The 20,998-nt window shown below is 43.2% G+C and overlaps 1 protein-coding gene across 2 annotated transcripts in view; it reads right to left on the reverse strand.

Moving 5' to 3' along the window:
* Positions 1–20,998, reverse strand: part of sbf2 (SET binding factor 2) — a 571,743-nt gene that overhangs the window by 36,539 nt on the left and 514,206 nt on the right. The window contains exons 27-30 of one of the 2 annotated variants that reach the window (XM_067993978.1): positions 14,565–14,761; positions 12,174–12,311; positions 10,592–10,693; positions 1,431–1,505 (exon numbers count right to left, since the gene is read on the reverse strand). In XM_067993978.1, coding sequence (XP_067850079.1) covers positions 1,431–1,505; positions 10,592–10,693; positions 12,174–12,311; positions 14,565–14,761 — 512 coding nt within the window. The remainder of the gene's footprint in view (positions 1–1,430; positions 1,506–10,591; positions 10,694–12,173; positions 12,312–14,564; positions 14,762–20,998) is intronic. The other variant, XM_067993979.1, reaches the window with a different exon arrangement.

Consider the following 20,998-nt stretch of genomic DNA (forward strand, 5'->3'; position numbering starts at 1 on the left):
TACTGTAAAATATGTGCTGTATTACTGCTTTTATTTGATTGTTCTTTTACTGTTTAATTTCTTTTGGACAATTAAAGTCTGTCAAAATCTAATATAGTGCTATTGTGCCACCTTCCGAAGACAAGAAAGATCATGTGATAAAACTAGTCGCTGAAATAAACTAAAGTGCATACGTTGTTTGATACCTTCGCATGGTGCAACTTCACCTCTGGGCAAGTGAAAACATCCTCCGGGACATAGGGATAGAATCTGGGCAACTGATTAAAAATTAAGTTTGCTCACAAAAATCATGTCCCAGTTTAACTTGACATAGGGAGTTAAGTTACTTATGAAAGTAGTCTAAGACATAGAAGCCAAAAGAAAATCAGCAAAGAACCACAGCAGGTGGTCCCCTGATCTGGGAATATTGGGGGGGGGGGGAAAAGAGAAGAGAGCCTTCCAGGTTTTGGCAGCAATGGGGAAGGAGTGCTGGCATTTGTAATTATTGGTGGGAAGACTTCCTGGGTTACGGCAGCACTATTGTGGGGATGTCCAGGTTCTGGCTGCACTGGGGAGAGGATTTTATCAGGTCTGAATATATCAAATATACTAAAAACTTCACATTAATATAATAAAAATGCTTTGTGTGTGTGTGATGTCACACTTAATTATGGGCAAATTTAACTAGGCAAATTTCTTGCAGCTTATATCCAAAGTTTTTTTCAAAACAAGAGAGAAGGAAAGCCAGTCATTGGGAATATACAGAGGAATTCCCCAAATAAGACATTAATACAGGATTCAGAACATATTTAGCCTATAACTTAAAAATAACATTAGCAATTACACTTCAAAAAAAATTATGTCTTTTAAAAGAACATATCATCTGACCCACTGTGAGCAACATGTCGGTTAACAAATATGCATTAGCCATATTTATAGTGTAGCATTGTATAATTTATGTTAAAGAATAATTTTGTAAATTCTACATTTCATCTGAAACATTTCATCGTCCCGTGAACAGGACAGTAACAAGATATGTTTTACATAAGTCAACATTTTTCAAGATGCTGCAGAGAAAGAATCTGAAATAATTTAATGCATGCAATAAGTGTCAGATGTGGTTTAGTGATATTTATTGCTAAAAATTTTTTGGCTGGGAAACCTCTGCTTATATTTATGTGGCTTAACCACAATCTAAGACACATGACTTGCACCATGACAAATGACATGCTTTCCCCCCTCACAATTAGAAGAAGTTGTCAGTGATGGAAAAGTACGATATGAATTCGCAAGTGTCACTGATTAATTAACCTTTAGGTTGCTGAAATGCATTTAAATACACAGTAGAGATAAATTATTGGCAGCCTAAAGGTTAACTCAGTTGTCGCTTGAACAAGACAAAGAGGAATACGAGTGGGGTCAGGACATAAGAATACAATACAGTACAGTACCTTGGTTGAAGACTCTTCCCTTAACGGTACTCTTTTGGTGAGAATGAGTGAACAGCTTATCCCTGTACCCAAGTACTGGTGGATCATTGCAATGACAGAGAAAGAATTTGCAGAAATTTTAGTATGAAAATCAAAATGATCCAAAAATTGTAAGCAACAAGATATAGTACAGTAATTAGGACTGTGCCAATAGATGGCGACCCTGAAATTCATTGGACCGTGATCCTGATTGTTACACCCGGATCACCCCCGACAATACCCTCCAGAGCTTACCCCGTCTGTGTTTGCGGGGTCAATGGGAGGACACCTACTTCGTTTTCATGGATTAGGCAGGCAAAAGCATCAGTTCACATGCATTTACTGCATCTGATTTCCCATGACTGCCAGAAATCACGGTGCCCACCTGCCAGAGGGAGGAGGATGTTATCCAGCCCCCCCCGCCCCCACCTCTCAATCCTGCTAATGGTCCTATCGGACCTGTCAGCAAGGAGGATTCCTTGGAGTATTTTCTTTTGAAACAAATTTACAACTCTTCGGGGGTCCAACAAGCTTGCCTGGTCTGGACTCCATTGGTGGGACCCACTTATGTCCTTGTAAAGGTCGATATGACCCAATTCATTCAGCTTACTGACCATCACTACCATGCTGGGCCCCACTGGAGCCTGAGGAGCAGGGATTCTTGGCTTACGGATTCCCCATCCCCGGCTCTGCTCCAGACATTATTTGCCTTGTAAGAGGTGGACAGAAGTTTCGCTCCTTCAAGGCATCAAGGAAGCATTTGGAAATTGTGGGTCCTGGCACAACTAAGTCTCTGCCATTTTCCTGAGTTACAGCAGGAGACTGGCAGAAACCCCGAGGAACTTTGGAGTCATAATCAATTAACTGATTATATTTCTATTTAAAAATTTTAATTAGTAAATCAAGTTTGTCATGTGGTCAATTGATCATGTCAGTAATTAATAACTATGAATACCCACACAATTGGCACAGCTTTAAATACATTAAGCATGCAATGTAGAAACAAACCACCAAATAAATTTAACAAAAACACGCAAACCTGCATGCCACAATTTTACAAAATCAATAATTGTGCAAATTTACAATTACAATTAGGATTGACACATTTTAGAATGCAGAATTGTGGGAATGTAAATATCAAAGTAAGATTAATAAAATGGGATGATTATATTAACAATCCCAATTCTGATTGTTAAAAAAAATAGTAACAAAATTAACTGGAAATCACACAAGATTAGTTCAACGAGAGCGCATAATTTTGTGATGCTGTACACATTACAAAAAAAGTTCTAACTCAACCTTTTAAGTTCTAACAGCTAATATGTTCCTTGCTATTCATCAGACTGCAGGAAATTCTATAATCCTTGGGTTGACCATTTTCAGAGCCCTCAGCCCATGCTGAAAGATCACCTGTTACAGTAATACGTCACAGATATCAGAAGTAGGTTATGCTGAAATAGTAGTACATATACTTGGGCCTGAAATTCCAAGAGTTTTTTGTTGATGCAGTTCTGAGTAGGGAATTGGAATTTGGGGCACAAGTCATGTAGCTCAGATATGTCAAGAGTTACACCCATCCTAAAATACACACTAAATTCTGGGAGAATTGGTTACTGGCAGAAGATGTGCCTGCCCCCAAAGTGTTCCATTTAGGCAAAATGCAGGATAATGAGAGAAAAAGCTATTGTCCTAACAGTTCTGCCATTTACACCAGAATTGCACCCGACTTAATCCTGTAGAAGAGAATGGGTAAGTTACCTGCATGACTTGTCAAATCAGAAAGTGGTTGAGTTCACTTGCGTTGAATATCTACAAACATTGTTTGACTCATCAGCTTTGACAGTAGCAATTAAAAAAAACCTTCCTCAGCTGTGCAGCTGTGACAGGGTTCTGCAAGATCTCTTTCAGCAGTTTCAAGCAGGGAGCCATTACCCTGGGGTTCACATTGGTCATTCCGATATATGTCCTTATAATGAGTTTGGAACAGGAGGAAGAGGAAGAGGAAATAATAGAGGCATGCAGTATAAAACTACACCAATGGAAAAGATCAACTAGAGGTACCTTCCAACAAGACCACGCCATTTCCTCAATGTCTCAGAAGAGGTCTGCTTAATAGTTCAGTAATGAGGCATAGAAGAAACTCTGTCTCCCATTGCACAATGAGTTCCAAACATCCTCTCAAGTATAAAAAACAAAGAACAGACTTGCTTTGGTACACTGGACTTCACATTACAAAGTGGGTTTATAATGTGTATATATATTTACAGCAAGCGCTTCCTATCACCAGCATGCCTCTGCTAGGGCTTCTCTGTGCTGTTCTATCCTGATGTTGCGACAAGGTGATGCTTGAGGACCAGTGGTGCTTGGCTACGCTGTGGTATTATGAGCCTCTTGGGACTAAGGCGGCCCTTGTCTCAGGGCTTGTGAGTCCAAGGAGGACTTTTCAGTAGGCTGCATTACCACTGCAGTTGCATGGGCGGCCTGGTCCTATATCCTGACATGTACACGAGCAGTGTCTGAGGGAGGTGGCTGGAATGGTCACATGAACTGTCACCAGGAAAAAAGATGGCAGGGTGAAGGTGGATTCTAGCCACACCACTTGCGCTGGGTCTTGGACCTGAGTGTCCACTGATCAGCAGGAGGGAAGACCTCATGGTCTTAGTTAGATCTTGTAGACCCTGAGATATATTGCTCCAAAGTTAGCAGAAGCTGCTTTCCATCACACCCTCCAAACGGTCCTCCGAAGCCTGAAGACCAGTGGGTAAAGGGTCCACTTTGAATGTGGTATTGGGTCCAATCCTTAGGTAGGCACTGGCCTTTGTCATGACTCCTGCCATCTATCTCAGGTCCTCCAAGATGTCTCCATGTGAGTGTGATGCTCATCCAGGATCCTTTGTTTAAAAGTAGGCCCCGTGAGATCCAAGTATGCGGGGTTGGGAGCTGACTTCTGTGGAGGCTCTGGTCTCCACCATCAGGTTCCATTTTGTATCTGACTCCTTTGGCACCATGCGAGGATAATGAATGAAGGAGTAACAAACATTTGGAGAATGAAGAAAAGGGTGATGTGATGTTTTGTGCATCACAACACATTCACTTCCCACCACACTAAGGAAGATAGGAACAGGAGTAGGCAATTTAGCCCTTCGACTCTGTTCTGCCATTCAATGAGATCATGGCTGATCTGTGACCTAACTCCATATACCCGCTGTAGCTTTAAGTCCCTTAATACCTTTGGTTAATAAAAATCTATAAATCTCAGATTTAAAATTAACAATTGAGCTAGCATCAACTGCCGTTTGTGGAAAAGAGTTCGAAACTTCTACCACCCTTTGCGTGTAGAAGTGTTTCCTAACTTCACTCCTGAAAGTCCTGGCTCTAATTTTTAGACTATGTCCCCTAGTCCTAGACTCCCCAACCAGCGGAAATAGTTTCTCTCTATCTACCCTATCAGTTCCCCTTAATATCTTGAAAACTTTGATCAAATCACCCCTTAATGTTCTAAATTCCAGGGACTACAAACCTAGTTTGTGTAATCTCTCCTCTTAATTTAACCCTTGGAGTCCAGGTTTCATTCTAGTAAATCTACACTGCACTCCCTCCTAGGCCAATATATCCTTCCTAAGGTGCAGTGCCCAGAACTGAACACAGTACTCCAGGTGTGGTCTAACCAGGGCTTTGGATAGCCATAGCATAACTTCTACCCCCTTGTATTCTAGTCCTCTAGATATAAAGGCCAGTATTCCATTACCCTGTTTGATTATTTTCTGCACCTGTGCATGACATTTTAATGATCTATGTACATGGATCCCTAAGTCTCTTTGGACTTCCACTGTTTCGAACTTTTCACTATTTAGAAAGTACTCTGACCTATCCTTTTTAGGTCCAAAGCGGATGTCCTCACACTTGGATATGTGGCTCTATATCCAGTTATCTAAGCCGTTAATAAATACAGTGAATAGTTGCGGCCCCAACACAGATCTCTATGAGACACCACTAGTCACATGCTGCCAATTTGAGTACCTGTCCATTATCCCTAAATTCTGTCTCCTGCCACTCAGCCAGTTTTCTAACCAGGTCAATAATTTGCCCTCAATTCCACGAGCTTCAACTTTAGCTAACAGTCTCTCATTAGGGACTTTATTGAATGCCTTCTGGAAGTCAATATAAACAACATCCATAGACATTCCCCTGTCCACTGCTTTAGTCACCTCTTGAAAGAATTCAATCAGGTTCAGCAGGCATGACCTACCCTTTACAAACCCATGCTGGCTCTCTCTGATTAGTGGAAAATTTTCAAGGTGTTCAGTCACTCTATCCTTAATTATAGACTCTAGTAATTTCCCGACAACAGATGCTAGGCTAACTGGTCCATAATTCCCTGATTTCCCTCTCTCGCCTTTCTTAAATAGCCGAGTGACACGTGCAATTTTCCAATCTAAAGGAACGGTTCCTGAATTGAGAGAACTTTGGAAGCCATGTTATCTCCTGGGAGAGGCAAAAAAGATAAAAAACCAGGCCAATTACAGGAAAAAAATCTGGAAAATTCCTCTCCGACACCCCTTAGGCGATTGAAACTAGTCCAAGAGACCACTCTGGCCCTGATTAATGTTATATGGTACATACCTCTTGTACGAGGTGATCTCCACTCCAGCCAGAAACAAGTCCAGCTCTCGCTTGAAGGAATTCAATGAATCAACGTTCACTGCACTGGTCGATAGCCTGTTCCACAGGTCAACTATTCTCTTGGAAAAGAACCATCTCCTAACAATCAACCTAGTTCTGCCTTTACATAACTTGAGATTGTGATCCTTGTTCTCCATAACCTATTTAGTTGAAATAAATTGTTTACACAAACACAATCTAATTCCTTCATCATCTTATAAACCTTGAAGTGGCTATTGGTGACCCACAAGAGTCTGTGCTGAAGCCTCAACTGTTCACTATATTTATTAATGACTAAGAGCCATACATCCAAGTTTGCCGATGACACAAAGATTGGTGGCATAGCAAGTCGTGTAGACGGCAGCATAAAATTACAAAGAGACATAGATAGAGTAAGTGAGTGGGCAAATCTGTGGCAAATGGATTTCAATGCAGGTAAAGTATGAGGTCATTCATTTTGGACCAAAAAAGGATAGAGCCGCATATTTATTAAATGGTGAAAAGCTAGGAACGGTGGAGGTCCAAAGAGATTTTGGGGTCTAGACCACTAAAATGTAGTAGTCAGGTACAAAAAATAATTAAAAGGGCTAATGGAATGTTAGCCTTTATAACTAGGGAGCTGGAATATGAAGGGGAGGGAGTTTTGCTGTAGCTATACAAAGCCCTCGTTAGACCACATCTGGAGTACCGTGTACAATTCTGGGCATTGCACCTTAGAAAGGATACACTGGCCTTGGAAGGAGTGCTATGCAGATTCACCAGAATGTTACCAGGGCTCCATGGGTTAGATTATGAGGAGAGATTACATAAAATAAGCTTGTATTGCCTGGAATGTAGAAGGTTATGGGTTGATCTGATGGAATGGGTAGATGGAGAGAAACTTTTTCTGCTGGTGGGGGAGTCTAGGGCAAGAGGACATAACCTTAAAATCAGAGCCAGGCTATTCAGGAGAGATGTCAGGAAACACTTCTTCACACAAAGGGTGGTAGAAGTGTGGAGCTCTATCCCACAAAAACTAGTAGATGCTAGCTCAATAACTAATTTTAAATCTGAGATAGAGAGATTTTTGCTAGCCAAGGGCGTTAAGGGATATTGAGTCGAGGCGGATGGGTGGAGTTAGGATACAGATCAGCCATGATCTCATTTAATGGTGGAACATGCTCGAGGGGCTGAACGGCCTACTCCTGTTGCTATGTTTTATGTTCGATCAAATCACCCCCAAGTTTATGCTTCTCTAAAATGTAGAGACATGTTCTTTGAGTCTCTCTTTTTGACTAAGGTGCTTTAAACTGGGAATTAGTCTAGTGGCTCCCCTCTGCACCCTTTCCAAAGCCTCAATATCATTCACCATGCGAGGAGACCAAAACTGGACACAGTATTCTAACTGAGGCCGAACCAACATCTTGTACAAGGACAAAATAGTATGCTCTTTCCCCATAGCCCTGCAAGTTTTTCTTTTACAAGTATATATCCAATTCCCTTTTGAAAGTGACTATTGAGTCCGCTTCCACCACCCTTTCAGCCTGTGCATTCCAGATCATAACAACTCACTGTGTAAAAAAAATTCTCCTTATCTTCCCTCTGGGAATTTGCCTCAACTGTTCACTATATTTATTAATGGCTAAAAGCTATATATCCAAGTTTGCCGATGACACAAAGATTGGTGGCATAGCTAGTAGTGTAGACAGGAGCCAATTATCTTAAATCTGTGACCTCTGGTTACCGACCCTTCTGCCAGTGGAAACATCCTTCCTCAAGTGTGGTGCCCAGCACTGGACACAATACTCCAGCTGAGGCCTAACCAGCGATTTATAAAGGTTTAGCATAGCTTCCTTGTTTTTGTACTCGATGCCTCTACTTATAAAACTTTGGATTCGTACGCTTTTTAACATCCGGACTTGCTGCCGTATCTATTTCAAGGTTCCTTATTCTATCTAAAACAATATGTTAATCTACTTTAAAATTAACAGTTTTATTGTTAACAACATCATTTAATTCTGTCAGTTGAGCATCATATTAATGAATGAAGATCAATGCCAAGTACTCATTTAGTATCTCTGCCATAACTTGTAACTTGTCCTTGAGGCCAATACAGTCTTTCACAGTCCTCTGGTTCCCATTACTACCACAGTTGTCTACGATCCACTTTTCCATTAATCCTTTAGCTAATCTAATTGTGGTCATAGTTTTTTTTTATTAGCTGTTCCTGTCTTTGTTTCATGCATTATGTATTATGTGCCTTTAATTTATAAAAACATTTTTGTTAATGTCTTATTTGTCTTTGTACATGACCAGTCAGCCACCTTGGTATTTTCTTACCACATTCCCTTCTTTTGACTTTGGGCACATACATGTCTTTCACATGTTTATCTTGTTCTTAAAAACTTTCCACTTACATTCTGAGTCCTGAGGTTCAAGGAAATGGCACTCAGTGCCACACCATTTCGCTCCACAAAATATGCACCATATTTTTAGTGGGTCCTTGTGCATTCCTCCTACTCTGCATCTCCATGCAGATCTAGCTCCCTAAAGTTTGCCACTTGTTTCTTCAATCTGGTGCTTCTCCTTGTTGCCCAAGTTGTCTGTTTCCTCCAGTGCTGCCATTGCCTTTTTATCTTTAAATCCTGCTGCAGCATTGGGTCTCTGCCTCCTCCAGGTATTTTCTAGCAATTTGTGATGGCCTTAGTGCCATGATCAAAGTAGACGTCCCGCTCTGGTTCAGTTCTGATGGCACAATGGTGCTGTCAGAATTTTGGGCCGTTTATATTTTTTGCCTGCTTTTTATCTTATTCCCTATTCTTTCTCTATATTATTTTCTATATTACCATTCCAACTTTTAGTTAACATTTTAAAAAAAAACTTTTTTCAAAATAAACGTACCTTTTTTTTGTGCATCTAAAAACCTGCCCTCCACCCGGAGCTGGGACCAACATCTCTAAGAGCTGGTCTTCGACTGGCTGAAAACTATTTGCAAGGCCTGTTTTCCACCCAATTGAGAATCAGAACAGTGTTACAACTGGCCACCTTATTAGAATGTCGGTCAAACTATGACATTTTCCTGGCTGGCAGGATCCTGGGTGTATAGGCATACCGAGGCAAGTCAGCTTGACAGCGGCAGCCCAAGAGTTAAAACCAAATGTTCAAAAGTTCAAGATCCTAAATCCATGCCTTAAAACTTAACTGTCAAAATTATATTGTTCCCTTCTTTCCATACGAACTATTCCATTGGGTAATACAAAGAGTACGGCTGACATTCACCTGATGTTATCAGGTAGAAAGATAAAACTAAAGGCATATATTCCAGTAATCCTAATTTTAATCCTTAAAACAATGATCACAACATTCATACTACTTGCTAAGAGTTCCTGTTTATATAGAAGAGCAAAGGCATGTTTTCCCCCCCATGTCATTACAGGTGAAAATTCTTGGGCACATTGTTGACAATTTTGAGGTCATGACCACTAATATAATGTGCACACAAGTTGGGGTGCTTACCCAATCTGTTTCGTAATAGGCTGTTATAATAATTTAATTTTTCACATAGCCTATCAGGTTTACGTGCCCCTTAATTTGTTCTCCCTGACATCAATTTAAACTTAACAAAAATTGATTTCAGACAGTTACAGCCAGCTTATCCAAGGGATGGCACAGTAGTGTCCTGAACACAGGCGCCACTGTGAAATGCCACAGAGTGGAGGGACATGGGTTTGAGGCCCCTTCTGCTGAATTCCTGATCTCAGCTGAGTCATACAGAACTGCTGGGCAGCTGCCTGCAGGGAGCAGGGGCTATTATACAAAGGGCACCCACAGGCTCAATGTCCACACTCAGCTGGAATGTGGAGATTAGTGCAGCAAATTTTATTTAGGGATACCTCCACCAGGTTTTTATGCTTCCATTTTTTTCCTCATTGCCTATGCATATGGATGCATCATGCATCTGAAAACTGAGCTCAGAAGACACACTTATGCTTCCAGAAACTGATAAATTCATGGCTGAAAATAAACTTGTCGCCATGAAACGGCATTTTGAAATTTAAAAAATAGAAGGCAATGTGCGGAAAATAGCAAATGATTTTGGTACTTCAATTTTTTTTTGTAATTTTCCTTGGTAAGGGTAAAAATCCCTTAAATATTTTTCCTCCAGTGTTCCTGAGCCATCTGTGGGCGACCTACTTCGAACAATGTTCTCAGCTGTCAAGACAAGTATAAAATTTAGCTGCGGAGGAAACTCTTGATTTTCTCTCCCCTCCTGTAGCATACTTTGCCACAGTGGAGGGGCTGAGATTAGGAACTCATCACTGTGGGGGAAATCAACCAGTGCCAAAAATTGCTAATTGCAGATCTACCTGTATGTTCTGTGATTACATGTCATAGTCTTCAACTTAATAAGACAGTGATACATATAAGAAAAGACCTTTTAATAGTCCCTGAACTTCTTGAACCTGAACTTTGATATAAGGTTGGAATATAACACTACTAACCCCCACGTGTAAAACTGTTTGGAAGATGCACATCCAAATGTGTTGGGACCACCTGCTTTACAACATTGGTTGCTCGAGAGGACCGTTTGTCAATGGCTGCATCTAGAAAAAAATAATTTAAATTATACGGATACAGTTTGAGTTTGAGTCACCCACAAATAAGGTTTCATGAAAAGAAAAAAAAGCTCCTTTGATAACTCAATAGGTTTATCCATTCAGTCGCTGAGCCACACAGACCAGGAAAGCCCCTAGTTCAATATTCAGTTAATGCTGAGTTAGCTGATTTCAGTTCAGGGACTTTGGGGGCATTAGAATTAGCTTCAGACCGAAAATTGGTCAAGGTTACTAATCCTGATCACCAATGAACATTCCATACTTGAAGTAGATGCAGGAAGACAAGATAAGGCCTTCTGATGCCTCACCTGATGCTTATTGAACAGGCTGGGGCTCTTTTCTCTAGAATAGAGAAGACTGAGGGGTGACCCGATAGAGGTCTTTAAGATTATGAAAGGGTTTGATAGGGTATGAGGGACTTCAGTTATGTGGAGAGACTGGAGAAGCTGGGGTTGTTCCCCTTAGAACAGAGAAGGTTATGGGGAGATTTGATAGAGGTGTTCAAGGTCACAAACTGTTTTGATAGAGTAAATAAGGAGAAACTGTTTCCAGTGGCAGAAAGGTCAGTAATCAGAGGCCACAGATTTAAGGTGATCGGCAAAAGAGCCAGACGTGACATGAGAAAACATTTTATTGTGCAGTGAGTTGTAATGATTTGGAATGCACTGCCTGAAAGGGTGTTGGAAGCAGATTCAATAGTAATTTTCAGAAGGGAATTAGATAAATACTTGAAGGGATAAAAATTACAGGGCTATGGGGAAAGAGCGGGGGAATGGGACTAATTGGATAACTCTTTCAAAGAGCCAGCATAGGCTCGATGGGCCGAATGGCCTCCTCCTGTGCTGTACCTACTATGATACCATATACCAGTACACTTATTTTAAAGCAAGGTTTCACAACCAAGTTCTAATTAGCATTTTCAGTTAAACAGTCATAAGAAAGATGCAATTATTACGTTCAAAACAACCATTTACATCATAACCACTACACAAATGTATTGGCCTGCCTTTGGAAAACTGGGCTTTTAAATAACAGACATCTTTAATATAATTCCACCTATCAGTAAGCATTGTGATGGGGAAGAAGAATGGAATGACTCCCTCACGTTATTAAAAGAAACATATCTTCCATACCGCATGATATGCAACAGAGTAGTACGATGTGACTCAAACCCACAGCACCACTCACATCCTGATCTCAGCTATGCTGATGCGAGCAAGTAGATGGTGGAGGGAAAACTGGAGCGCCATTCAATGCATCTCCAAGTGGTAGGCTGTGGTAATGTGCAGCATTACAAGGGCCTTGGAGTAGGTGGCCTCCCCATGTTCCTTGGTAAAGAAAAACTGGCTATTGTACAAAGTGAGAATCCAAAAATTAAAGAAAATCATGTTTTGATGTTTGAATCTTTCCCCTAGTGGATTCGCATATACTTGCACCACAGCCAATGAGTGTTTTTATACAACTGCACCTGGAGAGAGGGTGACGTTGGGATGGCCAGTAAGTGTGCTGCAACCGTTCATTTTGGAGAAGCTAGGTACTGCATTCAGCAAGGCTTGTAGGTACTTTTCTTGTTCAATGCTACTTGATGATTCTGAGGACACAGGAGCTAATGGGAAAAATAAGAATGAAATATTGTTAAACAGAAAATACCAAGCAAATTCATTGATAATCAAAGCGATAAATGATCAATCTTACACCTCAAGTCTTATGATCAGTAAACATTTTTGTCAAATCATCACAAATAGCTCTTGAATATCTTTTTTATTTTACCTATTTCTGTGATTTTCTTGTATATTTTTGCTTAAACAGAGAGTGTTAATGACATTATCAAGATAACTGGCTTGATGGAATTACTATAACTGAATTATGATGACGCTGAATTAACAAGCCCAGCTTGTGTGACATGGCTGCAGAAACACCCTGGGTTATTGGTTGTATTATTATTGCTGCGGATACAGCTCCCTCACAAACTCTCCAAGGGAATTCCACTAGTATCACTGTTTAATGAAAATATATACTTCTTTTGATTTTAGACAGATAATACATTGTAATTGATTATGCAATTGGGATCATAGCAAAAACTCCAAGTTAATATTAGTCACTCGACAGATATCAATTATGAGGGCTACATTAACTATTGTTAATATTTACAGGTAATACTAAGTACTTTGGTTGACAGAAAATTGGAAAATGCACGTAACTTTAGCAGTCCAGTCCAACAGCAGTTAAAGTCTGTGCTTTAAACTATAGTATCTACCAGGTTGAGTACTGCAGCCAGCAATACCTCAATCCATCACCTGCTTATGCAATTTAGCAATAATTAACTTGGTATGTAAGTGGGGTGCCCCACCATGAGAGAAAGAACATAATGTCCTGGAGCACAGATATGCCCAACCCTGCTGGCTGATTGATGAAGTAATACAGTTGGCAGTTGTGCTTAATTGTGCTTGGTCACTTCAACCGAGGTGGATGGTACAGAGATTATCGAAGAATCATAAAGAGGAGAAAAATTAAACTTGTAATAAAAATATACTTTTATTTAGAATTAATTAATTTGGACTTTTACATAATTCCAAACAAGAAACTGTTGTCATGTCTTAACATTTAAAGAACAAAGAGTAAGGATATTAAAATAGGTTAAAGTTGCATTTTTCTAAATTTTATCATGCTGTACTGCACCAACAACAACTTTCATTTATATAGCACCTTTAACGTAGTAAAAAGTCCCAAGGTGCTTCACAAGAGCGTTATCAAACAAAATTTGACACTGAACCATATAAGGAGATATTAGGACAGGTGAGGTAGGTTTTAAGGAGCGTCTTAAAGGAGGAGAGAGCGGTAGAGAGGTGGAGAGGTTTAGGGAGGGAATTCCAGAGCCCAGGGAGCTAATAGTGAAACGATTAAAATCGGGGATGCGTAAGAGGCCAGAATTGGAGGAGCGCTGAGATTTCAGACAGTTGTAGGGCTGGAGGAGGTTACAGAGATAGGGAGGGGCGAGGCCACGGAGGGATATGAACACAAGGATGAGAATTTTAAAATCGAGGCGTTGCCGGACCGGGAGCCAATGTAGGTCAGCGAGCGCAAGTGTGGTGGGTGAATGGGACTTGGCGTGAGTTAGGATATGGGCAACAGCGTTTTGTTTACGGAAGGTGGAAGGCGAGAGGCCGGCCAGGAGAGCATTGGAATCATCCAGTCTAGAGGTAACAAAGGCATGGATGAGGGTTTCAGCAGCAGATGAGCTGAGGCAGGGCAGAGACAGGCGGTGTTACGGAGGTGGAAATAGGCGGTCTTGGTGATGGAGCAGTTATGTGGTCGGAAGTTCATCTCAGGGTCAAATAGGACGTCAAGGTTGCGAACGGTCTGGTTCAGCCTCAGACAGTGGCCAGGGAGAGGGATGGAGTCAGTGGCTAGGGAACGGAGATTGTGGCGGGGACCGAAGACAATAGCTTCAGTCTTCCCAATATTTAGTTGGAGGAAATTTCTGCTCTTCTAGTACTGGATGTCAGACAAGCAGTGTGACAAATCAGAGACAGTGGTGGGGTTGAGAGAGGTGTTGGTGAGGTAGAGCTGGGTGTCGTCAGCGCACATGTGGAACCTGACATTGTGTTCTTGGATGATGTCGCTGAGGGGCAGCATGTAGATGAGAAATAGGTGGGGCCAAGTATAGATCCTTGGGGGACACCAGAGGTAATCGTGTGGGAGCTGGAAGAGAAGCCATCTACGACTGGATAGATAAGAATAATGAGATTATTAACTTTGAAATGTTAGTTTTTATTTTAAACAATGTTTAAAATAAAAGGTGCTCTTTAAAAGGTAAAAATGCATTGATGTGCAATCTTAGAACACATATAAATCTCACCAGCTGAGTGGGGATTCTGGGATTTGAAGAGTCCCACAACTCCCTTTCCATGGAATCCGCCAGAGCGCAGCAGAACAGCCTTTGTTTTGGAGTGTTTCCAACACACAACTGGCAGCCTGTTATGTCGATAACAGCGTGCAACCTTCTGTAAGCTGCTGTCCAGTACAGACTGAGGTACTACCACAAGTCCAGGATAACTACATTTAAAAAAAAAAGATAAGTTAAGGGTAATTTGTTACTTAGCAGACTTTAATGAAGGTCAATAAAATACCTATTACTCCACAATATATCAATGAAGGACAACAAATTATATTTTTGGTGCTTGTTCTGTGTGAGAAATTGCTCACCACTGTTAAGTTTTTGTGGGTTTTCCTATCTACCTATGTATTGAATGTCATCAGGATATGGTACATGTTGAATATAACTACCTGAACAGCTGAAGAACTATTACTTATCCTAATGTACTTTGGCAGTGAAGACTAAGTACTGGTGAATAAGGAGCATCCATTATACTATGAATAAGAAGCAGTCAATATACTGCCCTTGAAAGACTATGGGCTGGATATTAATGCGGGGGGTGGGGGTTAGAATTGAGTGCGCGAAAACCAGAAGTAAATTTAGTGGGTCAGAATGTGCAATTTCAACATGGTTGCCTAATTTAATTTTACTTCCGGGTTTCGAGTCTCCAAACTGTGTCAGTGGGCATGATGCGCACCTGCATTACGCGATCTAAACTCCACTATTTAAAGGGCTAAAGCAAAAATGGCATTTGGACGAGGTAGGAAGTTTTGGAAGGAGACGGTGAGAGTTATTAATGATAGATTCAGGACGAACAAGGGCCGCACCGAGATTTAACGATGCTTCTCTTGAGTTATTGATGGGTGCAGTCAGGAGCAGGAGGGAGATAATTTATCCCAGCAATGGGAGGAAAAAACCTGTTGCTCTCACCAAGAAGGCAAGGTTGGAGGTGGCTGAGGAGGTGAGCAGCAGGAGCAATCCCTTTTTGGATACAGTGCAGGAAGCAGTTTAATGGCCTAACCAGATTTGGAAAAGTGAGTACAGTTCCTGATTCAACTACATCCTGTGGTGTACAACAATCCCCCTCTCACTCTGTCTTGCCAAGCATATTCCATCACATCATTTCTCACACCTACTTAAGTTTCAAGAGTACTCTTGGTTCACTTTTTATGCACTTTCTCACCTCCCCGTTTATACATCCACCACTCCCAATCCTTATGCAATGTGATGCATCTGTCTCATAGTCACCCTCATTGAATGCATTGCATCCATCGAGTGAATACGTGACCTACAGTCACTCACAGGTCTCTTCTTTCGCCCCTTGTAGGAGAAGAGTGCAAAATACAAGGGAGAGGGAGAGCACTGGAGGTGGCCCACCACAATTTGTGCAGTTGACAGATGCAGAGAAGATGCCCATAGAGATAAGTAGCACATCTGCGTCCCTGATGAATAAGAGATGGACAGACTTGGAACTCGCAGATGCCTGGTGATAGAATTAAAAATATCACTGACATACATGGTGACTTATTTCATAAATTACTGAACTATGAGAAGCCAAAGTATGCTGATTGGCAAGATTGTTACTTTGCCAGGACTAATTCATATCCTTTTCTTCTGTCTTCCAGGGTTTTCACACTTCGAGCAACAGTCTGTGGACATGTCTGAAGACGATTCCTCTGTGGAGCTCAGTCCTTCTGAGTGTGCACCATCACAGGAGGTACAGCCTTGCACCAGCGCAAATACTCGCACTTCAGTGGATCCAGTGAACTGCATTTTCACCTGGTGATTCACTATTCACAAGTAAGCATGAGCAGGCACTGGTGGCAGCGACAGCGACAGCTATAGAGAGTCTGCGTCAGGAAAGCGCAGTCCTCTCCAAGCTCTGCTCAGCTGGCCACAGATGCTGAACCCCGGGGCCTTCATTGAGAATGAGAATGATAGAAGCACAGCAACAACTTTGAGAGGTACTGGCAAACTTGTCACGCACACTTTCCACAATAGCAGAGAGGATGGAAATGTCCAGTTCCAACATTAGTGGATTGGTGTCGCAGGTAATTGCGAGAATGTCGGCCATGGGGAGAGTGGCTGCCTCCGTGGAGCTTCAAGCACGGCTCTCAAATCAGTTTGTGCAGGCCACGAGCAGGATGACAGATACCTTATCCGTGGCCTTACAACGTGTCACTGATCTACACCAAGCTGCTCTCCAGCAGAATGGTAGGAGTGATGTTGCGTTGGCCCAGGAGAGGGATGATAGCAATAGGGGACATGGAAGTGGGAACTCCACTTAAAGAGCTCGCAGGTCTCACCCGTTGCCACCCCCCACCCACCCAGCCAGCACCCGACATGCTGCCTCATCTCCCGATGGCCAAATCTGCCCCTGCACAGGTGGAGTAGTCTTTGGCGGGGCCATCAAGGGCTCCAAAACCCAGAGGTCATAGGCCAAAAGCATCTCAGCAGTCAGAGCAGGGACCTGAGCAGCCTGCCTCTCCCTCTGCTGAGGCTCAGGGGATGCACCACGTAGAAGCGGTAGGTAGTGTAAGAGAAAGCAATTGTAATTCACCAAGGGCATGCACATGGGTGTTTGAAGAAATGTTATGTTGTGAAGTTTCCTTTTTTTTAATATAATGTAATGATTTGCAACACTTCCCCATCTTGCCCATCATTGCGCCCCGCGTGCCAGCTCGCCCTTTCAGTTGTTTCATGATGGATGTGAATTCATGACGGGACCCATGGGGGATGTGCAATGGGAGTATGCGTGGATGAAGGGCTGTTCTGTGCAAAGCAGTGGGGGGGGGGGGGGGGGGAGGGGCGGAGGATTTCATCGTTCATTGTTTCCAGTCTGACAAAGTAACCGAACCTCCGAGCTATGAGGGCATCCCGAGCAGTCAAGGTATGCAGCTGGTCTGGCGGTGGGTGCCTCATACTATTCCTCCTCCTCCTCCTCCTCCAATGGTCTTGTCATCAGATGATGATTGATGTGCGCCTAGGTTGTCCTCCGCCTCTAATCTTTGCTGCTGTGAAATGTTGTCCAGGACGCTGCACACCACTATGATTCTGGACACCCTGGCTGGCGAGTACTGAAGGGCACCTCCAGACCGGTCTAGGCACCAGAAATGCATTTTCAACATGCCGATGGCTTGCTCGATGACACATCTGGCTCTCGGTTGTAGTGCTCTTGCGCCTCATTGGTGGGGTTCCTCACAGGTGTCATGAGCCAGTTTGAAGGGTGTGTCCTTTGTCTCCTACAAGCTGGCCCTTAAGTTTGTTTCGTGATACAAAGCAATCTGGAATGTTGGATTGCCACAGCTCCCAGGGAATCTGGCACACACCTGCATGAGCCTCTTCTTATGGTTGCACACCAGCTGTACATTGATGGAATGAAATCCTTTACGTTGATAAATACTCCTGGTTGATCTGGTGGTCCTCAGATTGCCATGTGTGTGCAATCGATGTCACCCTGCACATGTGGGAAGCCAGCCAGAGACGTGAATCTAACTGCCCGCTCATTCTGGTTACTGTCGTCGCAGGGGAAGTCGACATAAGTCGACACCCTGGCAAACAACCCATCCCTTACCTGTCGTATACATTTATGTGCAGCCGACTGAGACACCCTGGAAATCTCTCGGATGGTGCCTTGGAAGGAGCCATAGGCAATGAAATTGAGGGCAGTGGTGACTTTGACAGCGACTGGCGATGCGTGGCCACCAGGTAGCAGCTCTTCTTCAAGGAGGCTGCAGATGTCTGCAACCACCAGATGTGACAATCCGAGCCTGTGGAAGCACTGCTCTTCAGATAGGTCAAGGAAGCTGAGCCTGACCGTATACCCTGTTACGTGGGTAGTGTTTCCTGCGACCTCAGCCCTCTGTTGTTCTCCTTGCTGCTGTTCTCCTCTCTCGTGCACCTGCAGCTCCCACCACAGCACATCCTTGCTGCCCTGGATGGTCGATTGTCTTCCTCGTCAGAATTCCAATCAAAAGCACCCATGGAGCCCCCCATCCTGTTTTTGTCCGTTTGAGATCCTCCAAACTTCTGTAACATGTGTCTCACCACCAGAACTCTCAGCAAAATGTTTGCCATTGGGAAATGAGAAAGCAGCTGTAAGCACTGTGCCTTTATTCATATTGGGGAATGAGAACTTCAAACACCCCCGTGATGTGCCGATCATTCTCGCCTCCATTTCACTGACGAGTTTCCCGAGCCCTTGGAAGCCCGTGCTGGAGGCACCATAGTAATGAGCGACTCGCCTCCGACAATTGGTTACTTGAACGCACCCAAATGTGCCTCCATTAAAACCTCTGGCACGCACGGGGGGGGGGATTTTAACCCCCAAGGACGGGAGGGTTGGGGTTGGTTTTGAGAATTTTGACCTTCCCACCCACCCCTAACCCACCTGTCGGGGGTTAAAATTCCACCCGATGGAAGCTTTACCATTCTGGTTTCAGCAGCACAGACTGTATCTCTTTTGTTGGCCTACTGTCTATAAATTTCTAAAGAATAATGGTATCTCATACATTTTTTAAAGCTCTTATGACAAAAAGACAATATGCTATTAATGAATCCACTAGGTGGCAGTGTTAGATAATTTGCTCGGGTTCCCATACCTCAGCTATGTATTATAAAATACTTCATTAGTATTTAATGAAGTATTTGCCAGTGTTGTACCTATATTTTCAGCATGCTGTCGTCAAAAGGCAATCTAAAGCTCTTCATACAGGGTAGTATTGAAGGTATTGAGGGCATCTGAAGCAAGTTGTCCCATTTGCTTCATATCTACAGGAACATAGGAACAGGAGTAGGCCATTCGGCCCCTCGAGCCTGTCCGCCATTCAACGAGATTGTGGCTGATCTGCATCCGAACTCCATCCACCCGCCTTGGCTCCATATCCCTTAATCTCAGTGTAAAAGGAGAGTCCGAGAGCGGGAGGAGAGTCCGAGAGGTGAGCGCAGTGTAAAAGGAAAGTCTGATAGCGGGAGGAGAGTCCGAGAGGCGAGCGCAGTGTAAAAGGAGAGTCTAGAGGGCGGGAAGAGAGTCTGAGAGGCGAGCGCAGTGTAAAATTAGAGTTCCGAGAGGAGAGCGCAGTGTAAAAGGAGAGTCTAGAGGGCGGGAAGAGAGTCCGATAGGTGAACGCAGTGTAAATCTAAGGCAAGTCATGGCAGCAGAGCTCGCACCCGTGATATGCTCCTCCTGCACTACGTGGGAAGTCATGAACACTACAGGTGTCCCTGGCGACCGTGTGTGCAGGAAGTGTGTCCAGCTGCAGCTACTGGCTAACTGCATTTCGGAGCTGGAGCTGCGGGTGGATTCACTGTGGAGCATCCGGGATGCTGAGATTATTGTGGATAGCATGTTCAGTGAGGTGGTCACATCGCAGGTAAAGGTTATGTAGGCAGAAAGGAAATGGGTGACCGCCAGGCAGAGTAAAAGGACTAGGCAGGTAGAGCAGGAGTCCCCTGAGGCCATCTCCCTCTCAAACAGATATACCGCTTTGGATACAGTTGGGGGAGATGGCTTATCAGGGGAAAGCAGCAAGAGCCAAGTTTGTGGCACCACGGGTGGCTCTGCTGCACAGGAGGGGAGGAATAAGAGTGGCAGGCCTATATTGATAGGGGAACAGATAGGCATTTCTGCAGCCGCAAACGTGACTCCAGGATGGTATGTTGCCTCCCTGGTGCTAGGGTCAAGGATGTCACGGAGCGGCTGCAGGGCATTCTGGAGGGGGAGGGTGAACAGCCAGTAGTCGTGGTCCATATCGATACCAATGACATAGGTAAAAAAAAAAAGGGATGAGGTCCTGCAAGGTGAATTTAAGGACTTAGGAAATAAATTAAAAAGCAGGACCTCAAAGGTAGTGATCTCAGGATTACTACCAGTGCCACTTGCTAGTGAGTATATGAACGGGAGAATAGACCAGATGAATGTGTGGCTGCAGGGATGGTGTAGGAGGGAGGGATTTAACTAGTAGGATAGGGGAGAACCAGTGGATGTGGTGAATTTGAATTTTCAGAAAGCTTTTGATAAGGTCCCACACAAGAGGTTAGTGTGCAAAATTAAAGCACATGGGATTGAGGGGAATATACTGGCATGGATTGAGAATTGGTTGACAGACAGGAAACAGAGAGTAGGAATAAACGGGTCTTTTTCCGGGTGGCAGGCAGTGACGAGTGGGGTACCGCAGGGATCAATGCTTGGGCATCAGCTATTCACAATATATATCAATGATTTGGATGAGGGAACTAAATGTAACATTTCTAAGTTTGCAGATGACACAAAGCTGGGGTGGAATGTGAGCTGTGAGGAAGATGCAAAGAGGCTCCAATGTGATTTAGACAAGTTGGGTGAGTGGGCAAGAACATGGCAGATGCAGTATAACGTGGATAAATGTGAGGTTATCCACTTTGGTTGTAAAAACAGAAAG

Source organism: Heptranchias perlo, chromosome 12 (assembly GCF_035084215.1).
Source record: "Heptranchias perlo isolate sHepPer1 chromosome 12, sHepPer1.hap1, whole genome shotgun sequence".
Classification (NCBI taxonomy): domain Eukaryota; kingdom Metazoa; phylum Chordata; class Chondrichthyes; order Hexanchiformes; family Hexanchidae; genus Heptranchias; species Heptranchias perlo.